Source organism: Trachurus trachurus (genome assembly GCF_905171665.1).
Source record: "Trachurus trachurus genome assembly, chromosome: 7".
NCBI lineage: Eukaryota > Metazoa > Chordata > Actinopteri > Carangiformes > Carangidae > Trachurus > Trachurus trachurus.
Window position 1 is genome coordinate 16930406 of NC_139901.1, and position 18107 is coordinate 16948512.

Genomic DNA, 18107 nt, shown 5'->3' on the forward strand with positions numbered 1-18107 from the left:
CACAGTGACAGACTCTGCTCTTTGTCAGCGTTCGGTATTGAAATTTTATTTCTCCTTAATTTGTGAAAGTTGACAACTTTTTTCTCTCTCTTTTTTGGAGGTGACATCATACAATTCAGCGGTGTTAGTTTGCAGGTACGACACAGCACAAGAATGGAGCGTGCTGTCAGATACTTGCTTAACAGTAAATGCTTTTTTTTTTTTTTCTCTCTCTTTTTTGGGTCTGTTTTGACATTTTTGCTGGTTGGGAACAATGCTCCATTTCAAATGTTTTTTTTGACTAGAATGATACAGATGCCTTACTTCCATTCATGTGCCAAAGTAGTTTCAGCCTTCTTGTTGTTATTGCAAAGATAGCTACATGCTTTCCTTAACATTTTACTCCTCGCAGTTTCTTATTACTAAAGCTCTCGGTGTTCCACGCAGAGGGCTGTGATGAGAAGTTGCATTTTGTATTTTTGAATATTTTTTGTTTTTCCTTTCTACATCTGAATTGGCAAGCAGGAACATGTTCATTCGCCCGTGCCCGTGCCTTTGGAGATTCTTGTAATGGCGCCACTTATTGACTCTAGCCAATGATACTTAGTGTTTCAGGACATACTGCAGCCATCCTCCTCATCTTTACGTGATCCATTAAAAGTTGGTTGTACCCCAGATGAAACTCATAAAAGAGCCCACAGTGCCAGTGTTAGCTATTTACCCTCTATCATTTGATTGTGGAAAGCTGAATGTACCACGAGGGCTCCTGAAGGTTTTAAAGCCTGAGACCAGTTATTGTGATGGCCCTCTGATTGATGGATTGGACTTTACTCTGCATTTACAAAGATTACATTTGCCTGTATACAGCAGTAGTGGGGGAAGTATACAGCAGTCAGTGTATTTCCTTCAACTCAAGTGCTGAAACGATCAACAGAAAACAATCAGCGGCAATCATTGAAGTCATTTATCAAGGAAAGATGCCAAACATCCACTGGCTCCGGCTTCTCAAATCTGAGCATTTGCTGCTTTTCTCCATTTTAAACTATTGGTTATAAAACCCAGCAAGGTGCACGTTCCATTACAATCCATTGCCCCCACAGAATCCGACTTGGAGGGTATTATCCCACTTTATACCATGGCCACTCTCTGAAAAAAACTGCTATATGTCATCAAAATAAAAACATCAGTCATTCAATTACTTATATAACATTTGATCTCACTTCTCTGGTGCCATAGTCATACCCTGAAATACAGAGTAAGACCTGTATGTTAGAATTGCTGCTGCAGCTAAGCAGCACACAGCTGATGATATAGGTAAAGATGACATTTCACAAAGTGTTTTAGCTCCAGATTGTCTGTAGCAGGAAATGAAACAGAATCCTCATTCATATATCATCATACAATTTAAGCCTGTAGTAGAGTTCATATCTTTAGTAACTCTTAAATCACATTTAGAGTTAGATGAGAAGATCAATAGCACTTTCACATCTGCCCGATAACTATGGAGGTGAAAGGAGTCAATTAATTTAGCATAGCATAGCATAAAAACTGGAGGCAGCTAGCTTGGCTTGGTCCAGTGGTCACAAATACGCCTACCAGCAGCTACGAAGCTCACGAATTAATACGCTGTATCTTTGTTTGTTGAATCAATAAGAGGCCAGCGTTAGCGTACTGCTCATGGGATGGTCAGTGCCACTGTTAATGCATGAGACATAAGAGTGGTATTGATTTTCTCTTCTCATTCTTTGTAAAAAAAAAAAAGCAAATAACCACATTTCCCAAAATGTTGAACTGTTCCTTTAAGGGGAGATTTCTCTAAAACACAACAATCAGGAAAAGCAGTTCAGTTTTTGTGTGAGTTCATTTTTAACATCTTTTTTTAACAATTGATCTCTACTCTAAATTCACTTACTAGTTTTCTCCAGAGCTTTCAACCAAACACTACAAAAGCAAAGTTTGCTCAGTTGTAACCTGACTGTGGTTATGTCAGCTGGACATCATTAAACGCAATTTTGCTGATGAAAATTGTGAGATATGGTTAAAAACAAAGCACTGAATGGACTTATTATGATTATTTTGTCAAACCAATTCAACACTAGTACATAAATTGATGCTGGTTAAAAATGATGTGACTGGTAATGGTTTTCAGGCATAATCGTCAGTGATCATGGTATAATAGTCAAATGGGGGATTCTGTGTTTGGGTTTTGCCCTTGGTCAAAACAATGACAGTGTATAAAGATGGACAACACATCTCCACTTTCTCCCACTGTACGAAAATGGAGCTTGGATATCCCACATACTGTGTACATCTTGCACTGGTAATGGCATTTATAGCCACAGTCTATGCAGCAGTGATTAGAGGGTGGGGCTGTGGCATTGAGGTTCAGCGCATACACCCACCCAATCTCAATCACAGCTGTCAATTATGACGTCATACCTCTTTTATAGCATGAAATAACTAATTAAAACAAAACCTAAGAGAAACGACCGCCTGAACATACAACAGCATGATTAGAAAGACCTTAAATGACAAAAACCTTGGGAAAACTTATTTAGCATGTACTTTTTTTCTTTTCTTTTTTTTTCTTTTGACCCATGTCCCATTCGCTAATATAGTGGGGGCAGGGTTTAAAGACATGTGCTAATATCAGCCACCAGTGGGAAATCAAGGCTTTTTGGCTTCGGTGTCGGGGTGCTGTCATGTCGTCCATCTCTATATACCATCATTGGGTCAAACCAAACACGCAGCTTGAAAACGTCACCTTGGGCACTGGGAAATAGTGACACATTTTTCACTCTTGTCACATTTTAAAGACTGAACTATTAATAGGATATACAACCGTCTGATCCATCAATGATGAAAATAATCATTAGTTTCAGCCTTACACTGCATCCATCTGGGCAGCACGCAGCTAGTGCCAGTCAACGTGCATCATCAGCCATTACAGTCGAGACGAGAGTTTTAATAGTGCTGCCGATTGTGCCAGTCTGACAATTGAAATCAAGCCACCAGCTTAGGCGTTACTTGGCAAAATGTATGGTCAGCTGTGTTTTAATACTTTGTGATTCTGTTCTTTGTTGTCAGTTGTATTGGGCTTTTTTATGTGGTATGTGCCGTCATTGTTCATTTATGTATTTCAGTGTAACCCCACTGCTCAGGTATTCAGACCTGCTTCACTCTATCTTTCAATCGCTCTGAAATGGCTGGAGCGGACAGATCAGAAAACTGTCAGCACAGAGCACAAAGCTCTATTTAACAGTCTGGCTTGACAAATGGAAAGCCTGATGTGTGCCATGATTCAGCAGACATTAAACCATCTTAATAAATTAGAGCAGGCCTGAGGGGCTTCAATGGGGGAAAGCATAGGAGTAATGGTACTAATGACACCCACACAAGACTAATATATCAGGATTTAGGAAGGACTAAATCAGGACAATCCCATCAAGATGAAACAAACGAGGAAGATTCAAATGCGTGTGCCTGTGTGTGCATTTGTGTTTCTGAGCATGCATGTGTGTGTGGCTATTACCTTACCCCACGGTGTCATGGGAAAGCATTTTCAAGAAGACCATTCAACTTCAAAAAAAATTTAAAACTCTTTTTTTTTACATACTTGGCCATGGTTCAGGGCTTTGAGCAACTGAAGCTTTGGAGACATTCAAATTGAGTAATACGAGGTCAGTAGGGGAGGTTGAAATGTCTGTTTTTCTATCATATTGCAAAGGATTGCCAGTGCAAAAGAACAAGTGGGGAAAAAAGCTCCAGAAACCAAGGTCAGGTGTACCGTGCAAGATAAAAAATTTGTAATAAATGTGAAGACAAAAGGTTTTCTTCCCTGATAGTGTTAATACCTTTCTGAAAGCAGTCTTTGAATCCTGTTATGTTGTTTTTGTGGCTTTATGTGTGGTTAATCTGTATCCATTCTTTCATCACAGAATGTCATTGTTGAGCTAACAGGTGTTTACACAGGAAATGCATCCTTCCGGCTGATTTATTGATTATATAAACTGAAAAAAGACATTACACAGTTTATGAACTTGTGTCTTGGGAAGCATTGCCAACCTCTTTGTTTTGTAACGTATCAGTACTGTGGAGATGTTTTGACTTTGATTTTCTCTCTTTTTTAATGTTTGCTATGGTTCCTGATTGTTTAATTCGTTTTTTTTCCTTCCAAAAATTCTGCACAAAGGTCAAGTGTTGCTTTAAAAAACAGTGAAGAGCCTCCGCACTGGGAGAGCAAACTGTGGTGTCCTCCATCCAATTCCAATTCTCAGTCAAACCCAGAATCTGAAAAAAACAGGAGCTGCTATCACATACAGCCTTTTGGTGCAGTGACACAAATGCTGCCTGTTACAAGGTAGTCAGCCTGTGCACAGTTTATCTTTTTGTACCAGTACAACTTTACAATTTACTTGCTACTTTCAGGATCAGAAAAGACAAAATTGATTATTAAAAAAAAAAAAAAAAGTTTCCCAAAATTTATAATTCCATAAATGTTATTAATAAGATACAATTACAGCTCTGCTTGGCCTTTCTGTTGTGACTCCTCACTATTTTAATGTCCAGGTGATCTCTGTGAGATCGTGATGTAAATGTTTTCACATTGAAAAGACATCAGCTGATCTTGATATGCTGAAGCTGTGCATGTATGATATCGTTTGGTGCATTTGTGTTTTCTAAAATGAGGGAGTTAATAAAAACAATTCACTGAGGATTTTGTCTTGGATCCGTTTTTTTTAATTATGTGTGTCATTTTCAGCATCAGCAGTTTTAGTGCCTTCTATTGCAGGAGGAATTTGAGTGGTGCCTTGGGGCACCATCAAAGCTATAAAATGCATGATATTTTTGAAAAAGCATATAAATGAGCGTTAACAGCAATGGTAATGTCCTATTCAGTGGATCAAGTACATGTTGGCAAAGGCTTTTGCTGCATATTCTAATTGCTTTATAATAAGGACTTATTGCAGAGATTCAAATGATTTGAACACCAACATCACATGAACCTTAAAGAATGTATAGTCTGATACTACCACATCAAACAGTTGGCTTTGAGCTGCAGCCTTTGCAAAGAGTAGCGACAGATTTCATTTCCTCGGATTATTAGAGCATGTATTTGCTGAACTTCAGATACTTCCCACTAAAACAAGAGAATGACATGGAAAGCTACTGTGAAATATTGATTGAGCCAGTGTTGCAGAGATGCTTTTAAGATAATAAGAGGGAGAGGACCCTGTGAAGAGATCAATAGGAAAGGGAAGTGAAGAAAAGAGAGGTTTCTCCCTACACACCACAGATCATCCATAATGAGCTGCTGTGTCAATACTTCGCCAATGCCTCTTCACATGTTATTGACCACTGGATCACAGCTTACTTCTTTTCCACTAGACACCAAGGGATAGGGATGTTCACGTTTTAGATATGCCCACAGTATGACTTAATATGTTGAAAACAACGAGAGGGTTTGGGTTTCCGTGATGGTTTAGATAGCTTTTACAGAAAGATATGGTTAAGACGTGGCTTCTCCTTATACCCACCCTAAGGCAGTGCAAATACTGTATCTTTGTTGCTGCAAGATTGCAAATGTCAATACTGCCCCCTGTTGGTACCAGCATTATATTGCAGCATGCAGGTCGTGCAGGGTGGGTGAGGCCATGCGTGGGATGGTGGGGTGCTGGTGGTGGTGGGGGTAGTCTACTCTGTGTATGTCTCTCGTATGCCTGCAGTGCCACTGCAATGAATAGGTGTACTGGAAAATGACAAGATAGCCAGTCTTGGATCTTGGTTATAGTCAACACAACAGGGAGACAGCACAAGTCTAGAATATCTCAGATACCCCAAAGAAAAAAATACAAATACAAAAAATTATAACATTTTACACAGGGGCATGTAGCGATGTTTTCGATACAGCCTCAATAAATTAAAGAATGAACAGTGCTGCTGCGGAGGCGCCTGTAGCCTCCTCCAGGCCGTTAGGCGGCGCTGTCTCCGCCCCAGCGTCGGGAGAAAACGTCGAGGAAAGCGGCTGCTTCCTGTGGCTCACATGTACACAGCACCAGCCGAAACCATGGCTGCTTCAGTGAGTAAAGGCTCTTCAAAGAGCGGCTCTAAAGACAAAAATGCAGGCAGCGACGAAGAGGAGCAACCCGAACTGTGTCCAGGTTTTAAAGACGTGGACGCCTTCGTCAAAGTGAGTCAACTAAACCCAGCTGGACGTAAAAGTGTTAGTTGAGTCCGGACCTGAAGTCAGTCTCATCCCTGCAACGTGGAGGAGCTTGTTGGCTAACTTACGAGCTGGACTCACGTTATAAGTTCAGTGTCGATGGAAAAGATTTGTAGGCTGTCGACATTCATGTGTTTTACACCAAAACCAATTCACCTCGGTGTGTTGGCTAATTAGCTTGAAATCACACCTGTTTGGGCCAATGTTTATTTAACGTGGGACTTCAAGCACATTAGCATATTTGACGGAAGTGTCAAGTTTATCATTTAATTAGTGTTGAATTAAAAATGTTTACTTTTTTTTTTTTAAAAGAACAGTCACAAAACTCAAAACAAGTTAACTTAGCTAGCTAAAGTGATGGCCATAAAAATGGAGCAATATACAAATATGAGAGGTGGGCAACAGCAGGTATGTGGTGCTTGTACAGGATTCATGTCCATGTGGCACTGCATTTGAAGAAACATCTTGTTTTTGAAACTACAACATGACTTTTTTTTATGTTTCTTGTATTTTTGGTTGTGTAACAGTTGTCAGAGGTGGCTGTCAGAGACATGGATACTGATATTCATACCTGAGAATATTATAAGAACACATACCTACTATATCCTATATAATGTTGCCTATGAATGCACTGTTGCCACCACACTACTTGTGATCACATAAACACATTTACAAATGGTACTGACTGCCCTGCCTGTCCCTTCTCTGCAGTATGGACTCGGTGCTGTGTTATCAGCCACCAAAGCATCCGCCAGCTTGCCCCAAGCCGGAGATGACTATGATTTCTATCGGAGCTTCCCGGGCTTCCAGGAGTTCTGTGAAAGTCAAGGAGATAAGCTCCTGCACTGGTGAGTACATGTTGTGCTGCAGCGTTCCTTCTAAATTGAGGCTCAGGCCAGACTTTCATCTCTCAGCCAATATTTACTCCACCTACTGCTGCAACCCATGAATTCACTTATTCTCCACCCTCATTTTTTGTTATAGCTGTGAGCCTTTGCCATGCATGTAATATACTGTAGTATAATATCCCGAGTCTGAACATTGAGGAAATTCTGAGTTGTACTCTCTCTAGATGCATTTACAGAGGCTGATTGCTTGTTTCACTAAAAGCATCACATCCTGTTTCATTGCCGTGTGTGAAGGTAGTTTTACTGAGCTGAAGGAGGCTTGACTGAGCCTTGGACTTGCAAACACAAGAGTGGGTTTGTTGCCTCGTGTGAATGTGTATGAATGATCATGGTGGTGGTCGGAGGGGCCGTTTGGCGCACATTGGCAGCCACGCTTCCGTCAGCATGCCCCAGGGCAGCTGTGGCTACACACGTAGTTTACCACCACCGGTGTGAATGTGGTATGAATGAATAATGGTTGCTGTACGCGCTTTGGGTATTGGGTAACAATAGAAAAGCGCTATATAAATGTAATCCATTATTATTATTATTATTATTATTATTATTATTATTATTAAGTAAGCTGCCACATGCTGTTTTTCAGTTAAATAAATCCATTCTTTTCTTTTCCCTGTTTTCTTGTGTTAGCATGAGTCAGATCATGCAGCACCACGGCTGCAGATCACAATTGCGAGACCGGAACAAGCTGACAGGGCTGGAGGAGAGATTTGACCTGGTCGTTGACTCCAACGATGTCATCCTTGAGAGAGCGGTAAGACCTCTGGCTCTGGTGGTTTCTGGTGGCGTCTCTTCGTGCGAAAGTCTTTGCAAAGGAATCAAGCTCTTGTGTCTGTCTTTCCAGGGGATTCTTCTTGATGAAGCCGACGGGGTGAACAGGAGCCAACAGCCTGTCATGCCTGCAGGGTTTCAGCCCCCCAAGATTGTCGTTTCCAGCTGGAATCGCAAGGTTGGCAAATTAACCTCGTACTGTAGCTCCTCTACTGCAGATCCCAGTATGTGTTTTCAGCTGCGTTGGAGCGGAGACATGCATTTTTTTTATTTTTAATGATGTTTTGGAAGCACTTGGATATTCATAGTGGAATGTCACAATAACTTGTACTTTGGTTGTGATTTTTTTTTCTTTTTTGTTCCCTTGACACTGACAAAGTCACCATAATATCCCTAATAATGTTCTGTTTGGCACTGCAACAACACCATATTGATGTAAGGAGATATTTTGTGTTTGAGGCAGAACATTGGGGACAAGTTACAGACCATCAATGAAAGGGGGAGGCATCGCAGACAAAATATGAGCAGCTCAGAGACGGGCCTCTCAGGATAATATCGACAGCATATTGTGTATATATCAATGTGATGGGACCAACTCCCAAACTTCTGGACATTTCTGGGTGCTTCAGACCTTCTGGTAAACAAAACATTTGTTGTTCAGGGTTCAGGCTCTGGCAGTCGCGCTGAGACGTTCCGGCTGCTCCATGCCAAGAACATTGTGAGGCCTCAGCTGAAATTCAAGGAAAAAGTTGACAACAGCAACACCCCATTTGTCCCCAAGATCTTCATCAAGCCCAATGCAATGAAGTCTCTTCCTTCTTGTAAGACATAATGTTTTTTCCTCTCTGCTTTTCTTCTAACATTTATTTAAATTTGAACTCTTAAACATCCGTAACATTTTCCTCTCTTCCTTCCAACCATAGATTTCACAAACAAACAAATCCGTAAAGAAAGACCTGAGGACCTTGATGTCCCAGCTGCCCTGGCTGACTTCATTCACCAGCAGAGAACTCAGGAACATGTTGAAGACATGTAAGACTAATGATTACATCTTGTGTCTTCATATCTTTCGTTCTTCATCTAAAATAAAAAATTGTGATCCATGTAGGTTTGCACATCCATACCAATATGAACTGGACCATCTGACAACACCAGAAAGCCTTCTGTCAAAGCCAGAACCACAGGCAAGTTAGAGTGATGCCATACTTTGACCCCCTTAAGGTTCAGAAGGCCTCTATCTAAATTGTTTTGTGTGGATTATTTTTAGATGTACAAACCACTGGCTGAGACCACCTGCTCCTTCATTGATACTCTGGAAGATCTGGTGGCTCTGAATGAGAAGCTGTGCAGATTGTCTGAATTTGCTGTGGACCTCGAGGTACAAAGATCATATATGTGATTAGGTGCCAAACATGATATAAGTTAAAATTTTATTTCAGGAAGTATCATGCATTTTGGTCAGTTTTGGTATATGCATACATTTTGTGGACAGTCTGTTCTCTGTCTCAGCACCATTCCTACAGGAGCTTTCTGGGCATCACCTGCCTGATGCAGATCTCCACCAGAGAGGAGGACTTCATCATCGACACCTTGGAGCTCCGCGGTGAGATGTACGTCCTGAACGAGGCGTTCACTGATCCAGCTATTATCAAGGTAGGAAGCACTGCATAAGTTGTTTGTCCCTGTATGATTTTTTATGACTATAACAACCTAGAATAAAAATGGGGTTACATGGCTCATTAGAGTTGTTTGCAAAATGGACAACTGAAAGGCTGCGTGGCTGCACTGCATTTCTTTTCTTGTGCGAGCAAAGTTATTCACCAGCTTCATCATCTGTGGATGTGAAATCGGATGAGGTAGCGTCTCTGCTCTACACAGCTTCACAGCTGAATGCAAAGACTATTCACACTTGACCTCTAAAATAAATGTGAAATAAATGAAAAAATCTCCATAGATCTTGCAGAGTTACCTACAGGGGCAACCACTGGACCAACAGAACATACAGTTATTGTTGTTTCACAGTGCAGTGAACAGTTAGGAGATATATTTCTGGTGTTTTTCTGTTCGGTTTAAAGAAAACCTGTTCGCTGGCTCTTTATAAAGCCCCGTCTAGTTGTGTTATCATCATATCCTCAAATTTTAGCAATGAAAACTGCTTTAAAATGCCCTCAAGGGAACGTATTTATTTTTTAAGCAGCTGTAATTGAAGATGGCCCAGACTGCTCAGATGCTACGAGTTTGTAGAGCAGTCTCAGCGTCTTCATTTAACATTAGACAAGACCCTGGAGAAGAAAATCTCCCAAGTTTGTGAAGATTTATTTTGGCAACTATGAGTCTAAATTTCTTCGAGGCATCTCAGAGTCTCATTGTCTTCAAACATGTTTAATGAAGTTGGCGTGTGTCCTGTGGTGCGTGGGAGCCACCATGACTCACACTGTAGGGCACCTGTGACAAAGTGTTTATGCGTGGGATTGAACTACAGAAAGATGCTGTGAAAATAAGCCAAATGAAAAAATGCCACATGGGGTGTCCCCAGTTTTTGATATTTTTTATTTAAAACGTTTTCTTCATCTGAGCAGTAAATGTTTTAATAAGCTAGTGCCTCATTAGATTTAGCTTTCAGCAGAATGTGCTCTCTTTTTTCGTGCTCAGGTGTTTCATGGCGCTGACTCTGACATCGAGTGGCTCCAGAGAGACTTCGGCTTGTACATCGTCAACCTTTTTGACACGCATCAGGCCAGCCGAGCTTTGAACCTGGCCAGACATTCCCTCGACCACCTGCTCAAACACTTCTGCAACGTGGACTCGGACAAACGCTACCAGCTGGCTGACTGGAGGATTCGGTACAGATATGACTAGACTATTTGATGCTTAATCATATTTGCATATCTGTGGCTGAGAGTTCCTTTTTAACAGGAAAATTCACCGCTGTGTGTGTGATATTTGTCTTAAAATAAGTGGCGATATTATTTGTTGAAATAAAAATTGTCCCGTATGTTGGCTTCGTAGCCCCTTGCCAGAAGAGATGGTGCAGTACGCCCGGTCCGACACACACTACCTCCTTTACATCTACGACTGTGTGAGGGCGCAGCTCTTTGACACGAACCACGGGCAGATCGGCCTGTTGCAGTGTGTCTGGAACAAGAGCAAGGATATTTCCCTAAAGGTATCCACTAATCTCACTTCTTACACAACCAAGATTAAACTGACAACTCCTATGCCACTATTCTCACGCAGTTTCTTTATTGCTTTCATATTTTTGAATTTCCACACTGTAATATCCTACATTTTCTGACATTTGTCATGATTCATCGTGTGCCCCTTGCCCCTTCCATACAGAAATATTCGAAGCCTATATTCACAGAGGAGTCGTATCTGGAGCTGCAGAGGAAGCAGAAAAGGTCTTTTAACACCCAGCAGCTCACTGCCTTCAGACTGCTGTTTGCCTGGAGGGACAAGCTGGCCAGGCAGGAAGATGAAAGCACCGGGTAGGCTGTTTGGAAATGGATGGACTTGCTGTTCTGGACACCTGCTCGAGCTGGTTTCCTGTATTTATAGTATTCAACCAGCCAGAAAATAAATTTATGTCACCTCCCAGCTTTTGGAAGAATTCATAGGCTTCCCACATCTTCCTTAACATGTTCTGATGTAGTTTTATTTCTGTGTTTAGATATGCCCTGCCCACTCATATGATGATCAAGATATCCGAAGAGCTGCCCAAGTAAGATGATTAGACTCTCCACTTAACTTTTCATTCATTTTTAATGCTAATGTTCTTTCAGTGTTTTTATTCATAACCCCCAGCACAGTTTGTCTTTATTTACTCAGAGAGCCTCAGGGCATCACTGCTTGCTGTAACCCCGTACCGCCACTGGTGAGGCAGCAGGTCAATGAGCTCCATTTGTTAGTGCAGCAAGCAAGAGAAATGCCTCTCCTCAAGGTGAGTAAAGATGGCTGTCAGCCAAGGGTATATGATGTGTATTGTCTTTAAGTTACTTGTCACTGAAGGCATCTGTTCATTCGTCTTGTTTGCCGGCACTTTACACAGGCTGAGATTGCAACTCAGAAGAACAAGGGGCTCACACCCATAAAGAAGGTTGGTTACAAACTGATTAAAAAGATTGATTTTTTTTTTCTTCTATTTTTTTGCGTTCAGTTTTTGTTGTGCACTGTGTTAAAATAAATGTGATCTCATATCATTTTCCAGCCAGAGGTCACATTGTTTGGTCCTCATGACACCTCCAAGGTCTCTGTAAGCGATCTCCCCCACTTTTCTCCTGATGGTAAGGTTGGACACATGTAGGCCAACACGTCGAGCATTATCCTGATTGATTTAAAACATTTTATAACCCATTATGTAATTTCAGAACTGCCTGTCAAACAAGGAGTGCTGTTCTCTGCTGAAGATGAGCACAAAATGGATGTTGATGCACAGAAATTGAGTGGTCTCACAGCACTCCCCAAAATCACACTGTTCGAGGTAGAGATCAACATTTAGTTTATTTAATTCAGCCTGTTGATATGTGCATTAGTGTCTGACTAACATGGATTCTGCTTCTTTGAAAAGGAGCTGGAAACAAAGAACAACCAAGAGTCCCTTTCTGTTGCTCACATGAAAGCCAGACGTATCATTGAGTCCTTTGAAAACCCTTTCAGAATGGTAAGAGAAGACCTGTGACTCATCTTCAGTGTTATTTGTATTTTATTTAACCAGACACAGTATTTCAATATCTTCTTTTGGGATTTTTAGTATCTACCCCCCATTGATGTGCACATCAACAAGAATGCCAAATTTGACCCATCTTCAAAAATATTTGAGGTAATCAAACAGCATTATATTTTCATACAGGTCCACATTTATTAGTTTGGTTGTTGATCAATGTGCCATCTTATATTTATAGATTAGTAAAAGATGGAAACTGCAGAGTATTGAACAGCAGCAGCAGGAGTTGGAGGCAAAGAGGAAAGCCAAGGAGCAAGCAAAGGAACAGGCAAAGAAAGTGGCAGGTAATGAAGTCGACCCTTATCTGAATTTTCACTTTTAAAAAGTCATGCTCCTCACCAAATATGAATGCTGATTTCCACAGAGGAAAGAAACAAGGCTAAACAGAGCTACCAGGAGTCTCTCCAGAACGTTGCTACTGTTCGCCAGCAAGCAGCGGTGAGTCATTTTACTCTCTCATCTTTGCATTTCCTTTTTTCCACCTCAGATGGGCCTTGCACTCTGTCAACTTCACTGTTGATGATGTCCCTGTTGGGGAAAGTACAAATCCTTGAGAAGCCCGAGTTACATTTACACAAGAGCCCGGCGCAGCACATTAAAGATGGAGCTTTAATAGCCAATCTAACCCTCTGCAATGCCCCCTATTTTCTTTAAGACGTAGATGGTATACACATGGTGACTCACTAGCCGGTGAACCACTGCTGCCACTCTGCAGCACCTAGGATGTTAGTGGCTTTTTAGTATTTATATCTGTCCCATGATGTGTCTGGGGAAGAGGAGCAGGCAGTTTGGGACCGGAGCATTAGAGAAATGTCCTCCACTTATCAAACGCTCTTCTTTCCTCCCGGGGAACAACAGTAGCTGCTTTTTGCTCAAAAGCCCACTTCTTGTTAGCCCCATCTCTCTGGAGGATTTGCTTGGCTCCCTCCTGCTGGGTCACTCATACACACTCTTGTTGCCATGTGGTGTGTCCTCTCTCTGTTTTAAAAGCTCAGTTACACAAAAATCCAGTACTTTATTTTTTGGAGAACTGGTCACCACCATTTGATTCGTGTTTCTACTCCTGCTGGTGGCACCACTTTCCCTCAGCCTTTCACTGTGTAAGCCTTGAGCCGTCAATCGCCAGAGCACACAGTCATGATATGCACCACAGTAATCCATTGTGTGATGATGGCTTAAGTGAGCATTGGTTTTTTCGGGCGCTCCCTGCTGAAACGGCTCCTTCAAATAAACATGTTGGCGTGTATCATAGTCACAAGCGTTGGCACAAGCACTAGAAAGTCACACTCGTCAACCTGCCAACCGCAGGCAAATGTTGGCTGCGCAGGCTTACTGTCAGTTTCAGCCAGCACGCTGGCACTGAAGTTCTCCTGTCTGAGTTGAGTTTGTGAACAAGCTTTGTGGTTTTCCAAAGTATATTCTGCACTGATGTTATGATTGATAACAAGAAGGGCGTGTGCTGCAACCCGCCGCCATCATCTGTTTGATATATTAATTGGTCTTCTTCATGTCAATGAAAACCACTGACATTCTCAAACTCAAAAATAAGGATGAAAAATTCCTACTCCTGTTGAAGAAAATGTCACAAAGGTGTAACATCTGAGGTTGCACTGGTGTTGTCAATTACACCTGCTGTGATGGTCCAGTAGTTATATAATGTGAAGCCATGCAGAAAGCTGTTCCTCACACACTAAATAACTGACGCTCTTAAGCAAACAGTCACAACAAGATGGTCAGATGAGACCCTACAAATAAGGCCATTATTAAAATAAATGTAAAAAAAAAAAAAAAATCAATAAAAAATTCTGGGACATTGGCATCAGACTTCAAACTGCTCATCTGCAGGTTTCTGAGCTACAATCACTGAGGTCAACAGTACAAGAGATGTGGCTGAAAGCACTTTATAAGAAAAAAAATATCAAATGGTACAATAAAACATAATGACAATGGCAAGACAGAATAGTGAAATGTGAGAGTATTACCGGTACTAAAAAACAAGATAAGTAGTTATATTTTCAGCTGTTTCAACTTCACTCTCATTGGATGTAATTTAATTTTGCTGGTTTTTATCTACACATAGCTTACATACTTACACATACTTGGATCATACATTGTGGTGATTTTCACCTCAGTCTCATCTGGAAGACTGATCGAATGACGTCTGTGCACATCTGATGACACGTCAGTGTGGAGCAAAGTAAAACAAATTCAACCTGTAGGTGTTGGCACATGTATTATATTGAACCTCATACTGTTAAAACATTTATGATTCAATATCATGTGGGCTTGAGACCAGCCTGTTATTGTGATCAACCCAAGCAGCATCACACTGTACAATCAGCATTGAATGTTAGTGCTCACTAACATTCATAGGAACACATTTTTTTATTAACAAAATTAAAAAAAAGAAAACGCATCTTTTATTTCAACTCATAAGAAATAAGATATAAACCCAAGTGTATTCTGGAGCTCTGAAGAAATACTGACTAAGTAGCAGCACAAGAAAACAAATTATATTGAGCATAGATGCTAGTTATTGTCAAACTGTTATAATTCCCTTAATTTCCTTGAAGACCTCCTTCAAGCTCTATAAATGCTTAATCGGCTTGAAAAATTAAACCCCAGATTATTAAAGAATATCCTAAAAGAGAGAGCCCGACCTGAATACTGGAACAGTCATCTAACACTGTTCATTAAACACTGAAGAATATCTTCATTAAAATGTTATTCTCAGCACAGAATGTAATGTTGTTGATCGATTTCATTAGGACGCCGCGAAAGGTGGTGGAAAGAAAAGGGAGAGGGTCGCTAGTGAGGTTGGAGAGTCGACTCCCAAACCGAGTAAGAAGCTGATGAAATCAGAAGAGAAGCCCCAGAAGACAGAACCACCCTCCCCAGACAGCTTCACTCCCTTCGACTACAGTCAGTCAGACCTCAAAGTCTTTGCTGGTAGGCATATGTGATCTTTTTTCATTCATCTCATTTGACAAACAGTTTTTTGTTCATTTACAATGAGTTTAAATGAATTCAAGTCATTTTCACCTTCTTTGTATTTTCAGATACCAAAACTAAGGACAACACACAGTTTGACCCAAACCGACAAGGCCATGATTTTAGGAAAAAGGTATTGGTGAAGGTTTTATCATTCATTTGTTTACTGATGAGTATATATTTTGTTAGTGACTGACGACTTTAAATCTTTTGCCTAGAAAAATCCCAAGGGACAAAAATCAAACTTTGGAGCTGGAGGACGAAGTATGTCCTATCTGGCTGGAAAATCTGAAAGGTAAACTTACAAAATACAGTCAAAGAGTATTTTTCCTCTGCACCTTTCAGTGTGTTAACTACTCCCTCTCTTTTTTCTCTACAGGGGATTCAGACATAACTGGCCCAAAAGATAAATTCTCTTTGATATTCCTTTCTGTCTCGTTTTAAAACGTTCTCCCTGCAGAAATAACGACTACCCGTTTGCCTTCCCACAAATGAAATTCAGTATTTCAGTGTTTTGTGAATTTCAAAGTGTATTTTTTCCCCTGTGCATCAGTTTGTAAATATGTGCAAGCACAGACCTCTTCATTAAAGACGATTTTAGAGGAAAAATCATTTGTCTTAATTTCAAGTCATACAGGGGACTGCATATGAAGGGTTAACCCCTGTTTGAAGAGTGACCATTGCACACACATGTGATGTGTGATGAATTGTCTGTCCCTGCTGCTATAACAACCTCATCTGGAGAAGGATTTGATGCCACTCAGTCCGTGCTCCAGTTTGTCTCAGAGAGAAAGAGCTGTGTGCAGACCCAGCCAAGTTTTTAGCTCCACACTCTGAGAACCATCTGAACATCATTTTGTGCCAGGGATCATTGTACACAGAGGGCCACCCCCAAAACCGTTCCCATGAGGAATTAGCATTAGGATTTGCATGAAAGGGAGATGCAGCCCAACTCACCTAACAACCACAGTTAAACATGCGATTTAGAGGTGCTACCATAAGTACCTTTAGTCAGTTTCACACCAGTAACTTTATTTGTGTCACATTTAATGAAACCCAGGTCAAAAGCACCTCATGTATAGGGAGGAATAAAAGAGAGTCAAGTGACAGTTTGCTAATTAAATTGCAAACAACTTATAAATAACTAAAATGTAAACTGTAGCACATTAAAACAAAAATGCAGCATAAAATCAGGGATTAGTGAGTCTTGTAAAACTTGCTGTGACTTTGCAGAGAATTGAATTATCACCCTGCTGCATGCGGTGATTAGATGGCTAAGTGCAATGATGACTGTCCAACAACTTACCATATGTCTTCTGCTGACTCCAGTCTGCACATAATCAGCACAGTGTCTGCTCTGAGCATTTACTCCAGTCCTCCATATCCAATTACAAATACAAGGATACTAATTCACCACCACACATACCTTAATGACTGGCATTAAACGTTACCCATGCAAGCTGTGGTTTTGTTTCTTTAATCTTTCATACAGTATAAATAAAGACTGATTAAAATGATGTGGCTTCCCATTTTAAAGTCAAATCTTTTTCTCATCTGTAAAAGAAAAATAAATCAACCCCCTTTAATTCTATAAATGATCAGAGTAAAATGCAAAGTGCAGACCATCAAATGCTTGGGATTAATGGGATTTCATTAAGTTGCACCAAATGAAAATAAAGATTAAGACAGGTTGTGTGTCCCATGAGTTCATCTGAAAACAAGAAGGTAATAAAGCTTAGAGCAGGGCTCCTGCTGCAGCTAGTTCTGAGTTACAGGACAATAAAATAATATAGTTTGACCAATTGTGGTCTGTCACTGCAGGGATGTTTGATGAGGACAGCAGCTGTCCCCATCAAACAGCTGGCCTCCTGCTCTTTAGCTCTATAGTCAAATAAAATGAACCTCATTCAATTTAACTTTATTACATTATATTTATTTATGTTTTACTGATGAGTGGACATGAATTTAAATGTTGCACAGAATAATAAAATAAACAAAAACTTACTTAATTAAAATAAAAAACGGATTCTAAACAACAACGCAACACAACTGAGCACAACTAAAATGTATAATGTATACATATTACTGACTCCGGGAGAGAAAATAAAAGAAACCTTATTTCTGGAGGGTTACATCAATTATATTCAGAAAGTGAGGACAGGGAGAATTTTTTTCTTTTTTTTTTTCTTTCAGTTTTTCAAACTGTACGTATGTTAAATCTGCTATTAGGTGAAAGTGCACAACACTTCAAGTATTATTCTGAAGGTGTTATCTCAGGCTTGTTCACAGAAATAGTTTCTTTAATTTCCATTTTCACTCCTCCACACTCTGCTGTGGTGCTAGGACTGATTCACAGTGAACAAGTGAAAAGGTGAATTTTTTTAAATTTGTTTTTTTGGTAAAGCTACAATTATCAGAAGCGTGCGTCACTGTGTTGGTCAGTCCTGTGAGTTTCAAGCCACAGCAAGTTGTAAACATGTCCTAAAATAAAGGTGTTAATCTGCGAAAGTGTTTT

The 18107-nt window shown here is 40.5% G+C and overlaps 1 protein-coding gene across 1 annotated transcript; it reads left to right on the forward strand.

The window, feature by feature from the left end:
- Positions 1-5991: 5991 nt before the first annotated feature.
- Positions 5992-16185, forward strand: exosc10 (exosome component 10). Its single transcript, XM_083974948.1, has 25 exons — positions 5992-6169; positions 6914-7050; positions 7738-7861; positions 7952-8056; positions 8540-8699; positions 8802-8910; positions 8987-9062; positions 9146-9256; positions 9388-9531; positions 10531-10721; positions 10888-11044; positions 11218-11366; positions 11549-11599; positions 11707-11818; positions 11927-11974; positions 12086-12161; positions 12246-12358; positions 12446-12538; positions 12629-12697; positions 12780-12885; positions 12966-13039; positions 15370-15550; positions 15661-15725; positions 15811-15887; positions 15972-16185. The coding sequence occupies exons 1-25, from the start codon at positions 6023-6025 to the stop codon at positions 16000-16002; spliced, it is 2706 nt and encodes a 901-aa protein (XP_083831074.1). The 5' UTR covers positions 5992-6022; the 3' UTR covers positions 16003-16185.
- The last annotated feature ends 1922 nt before the right edge of the window (positions 16186-18107 follow it).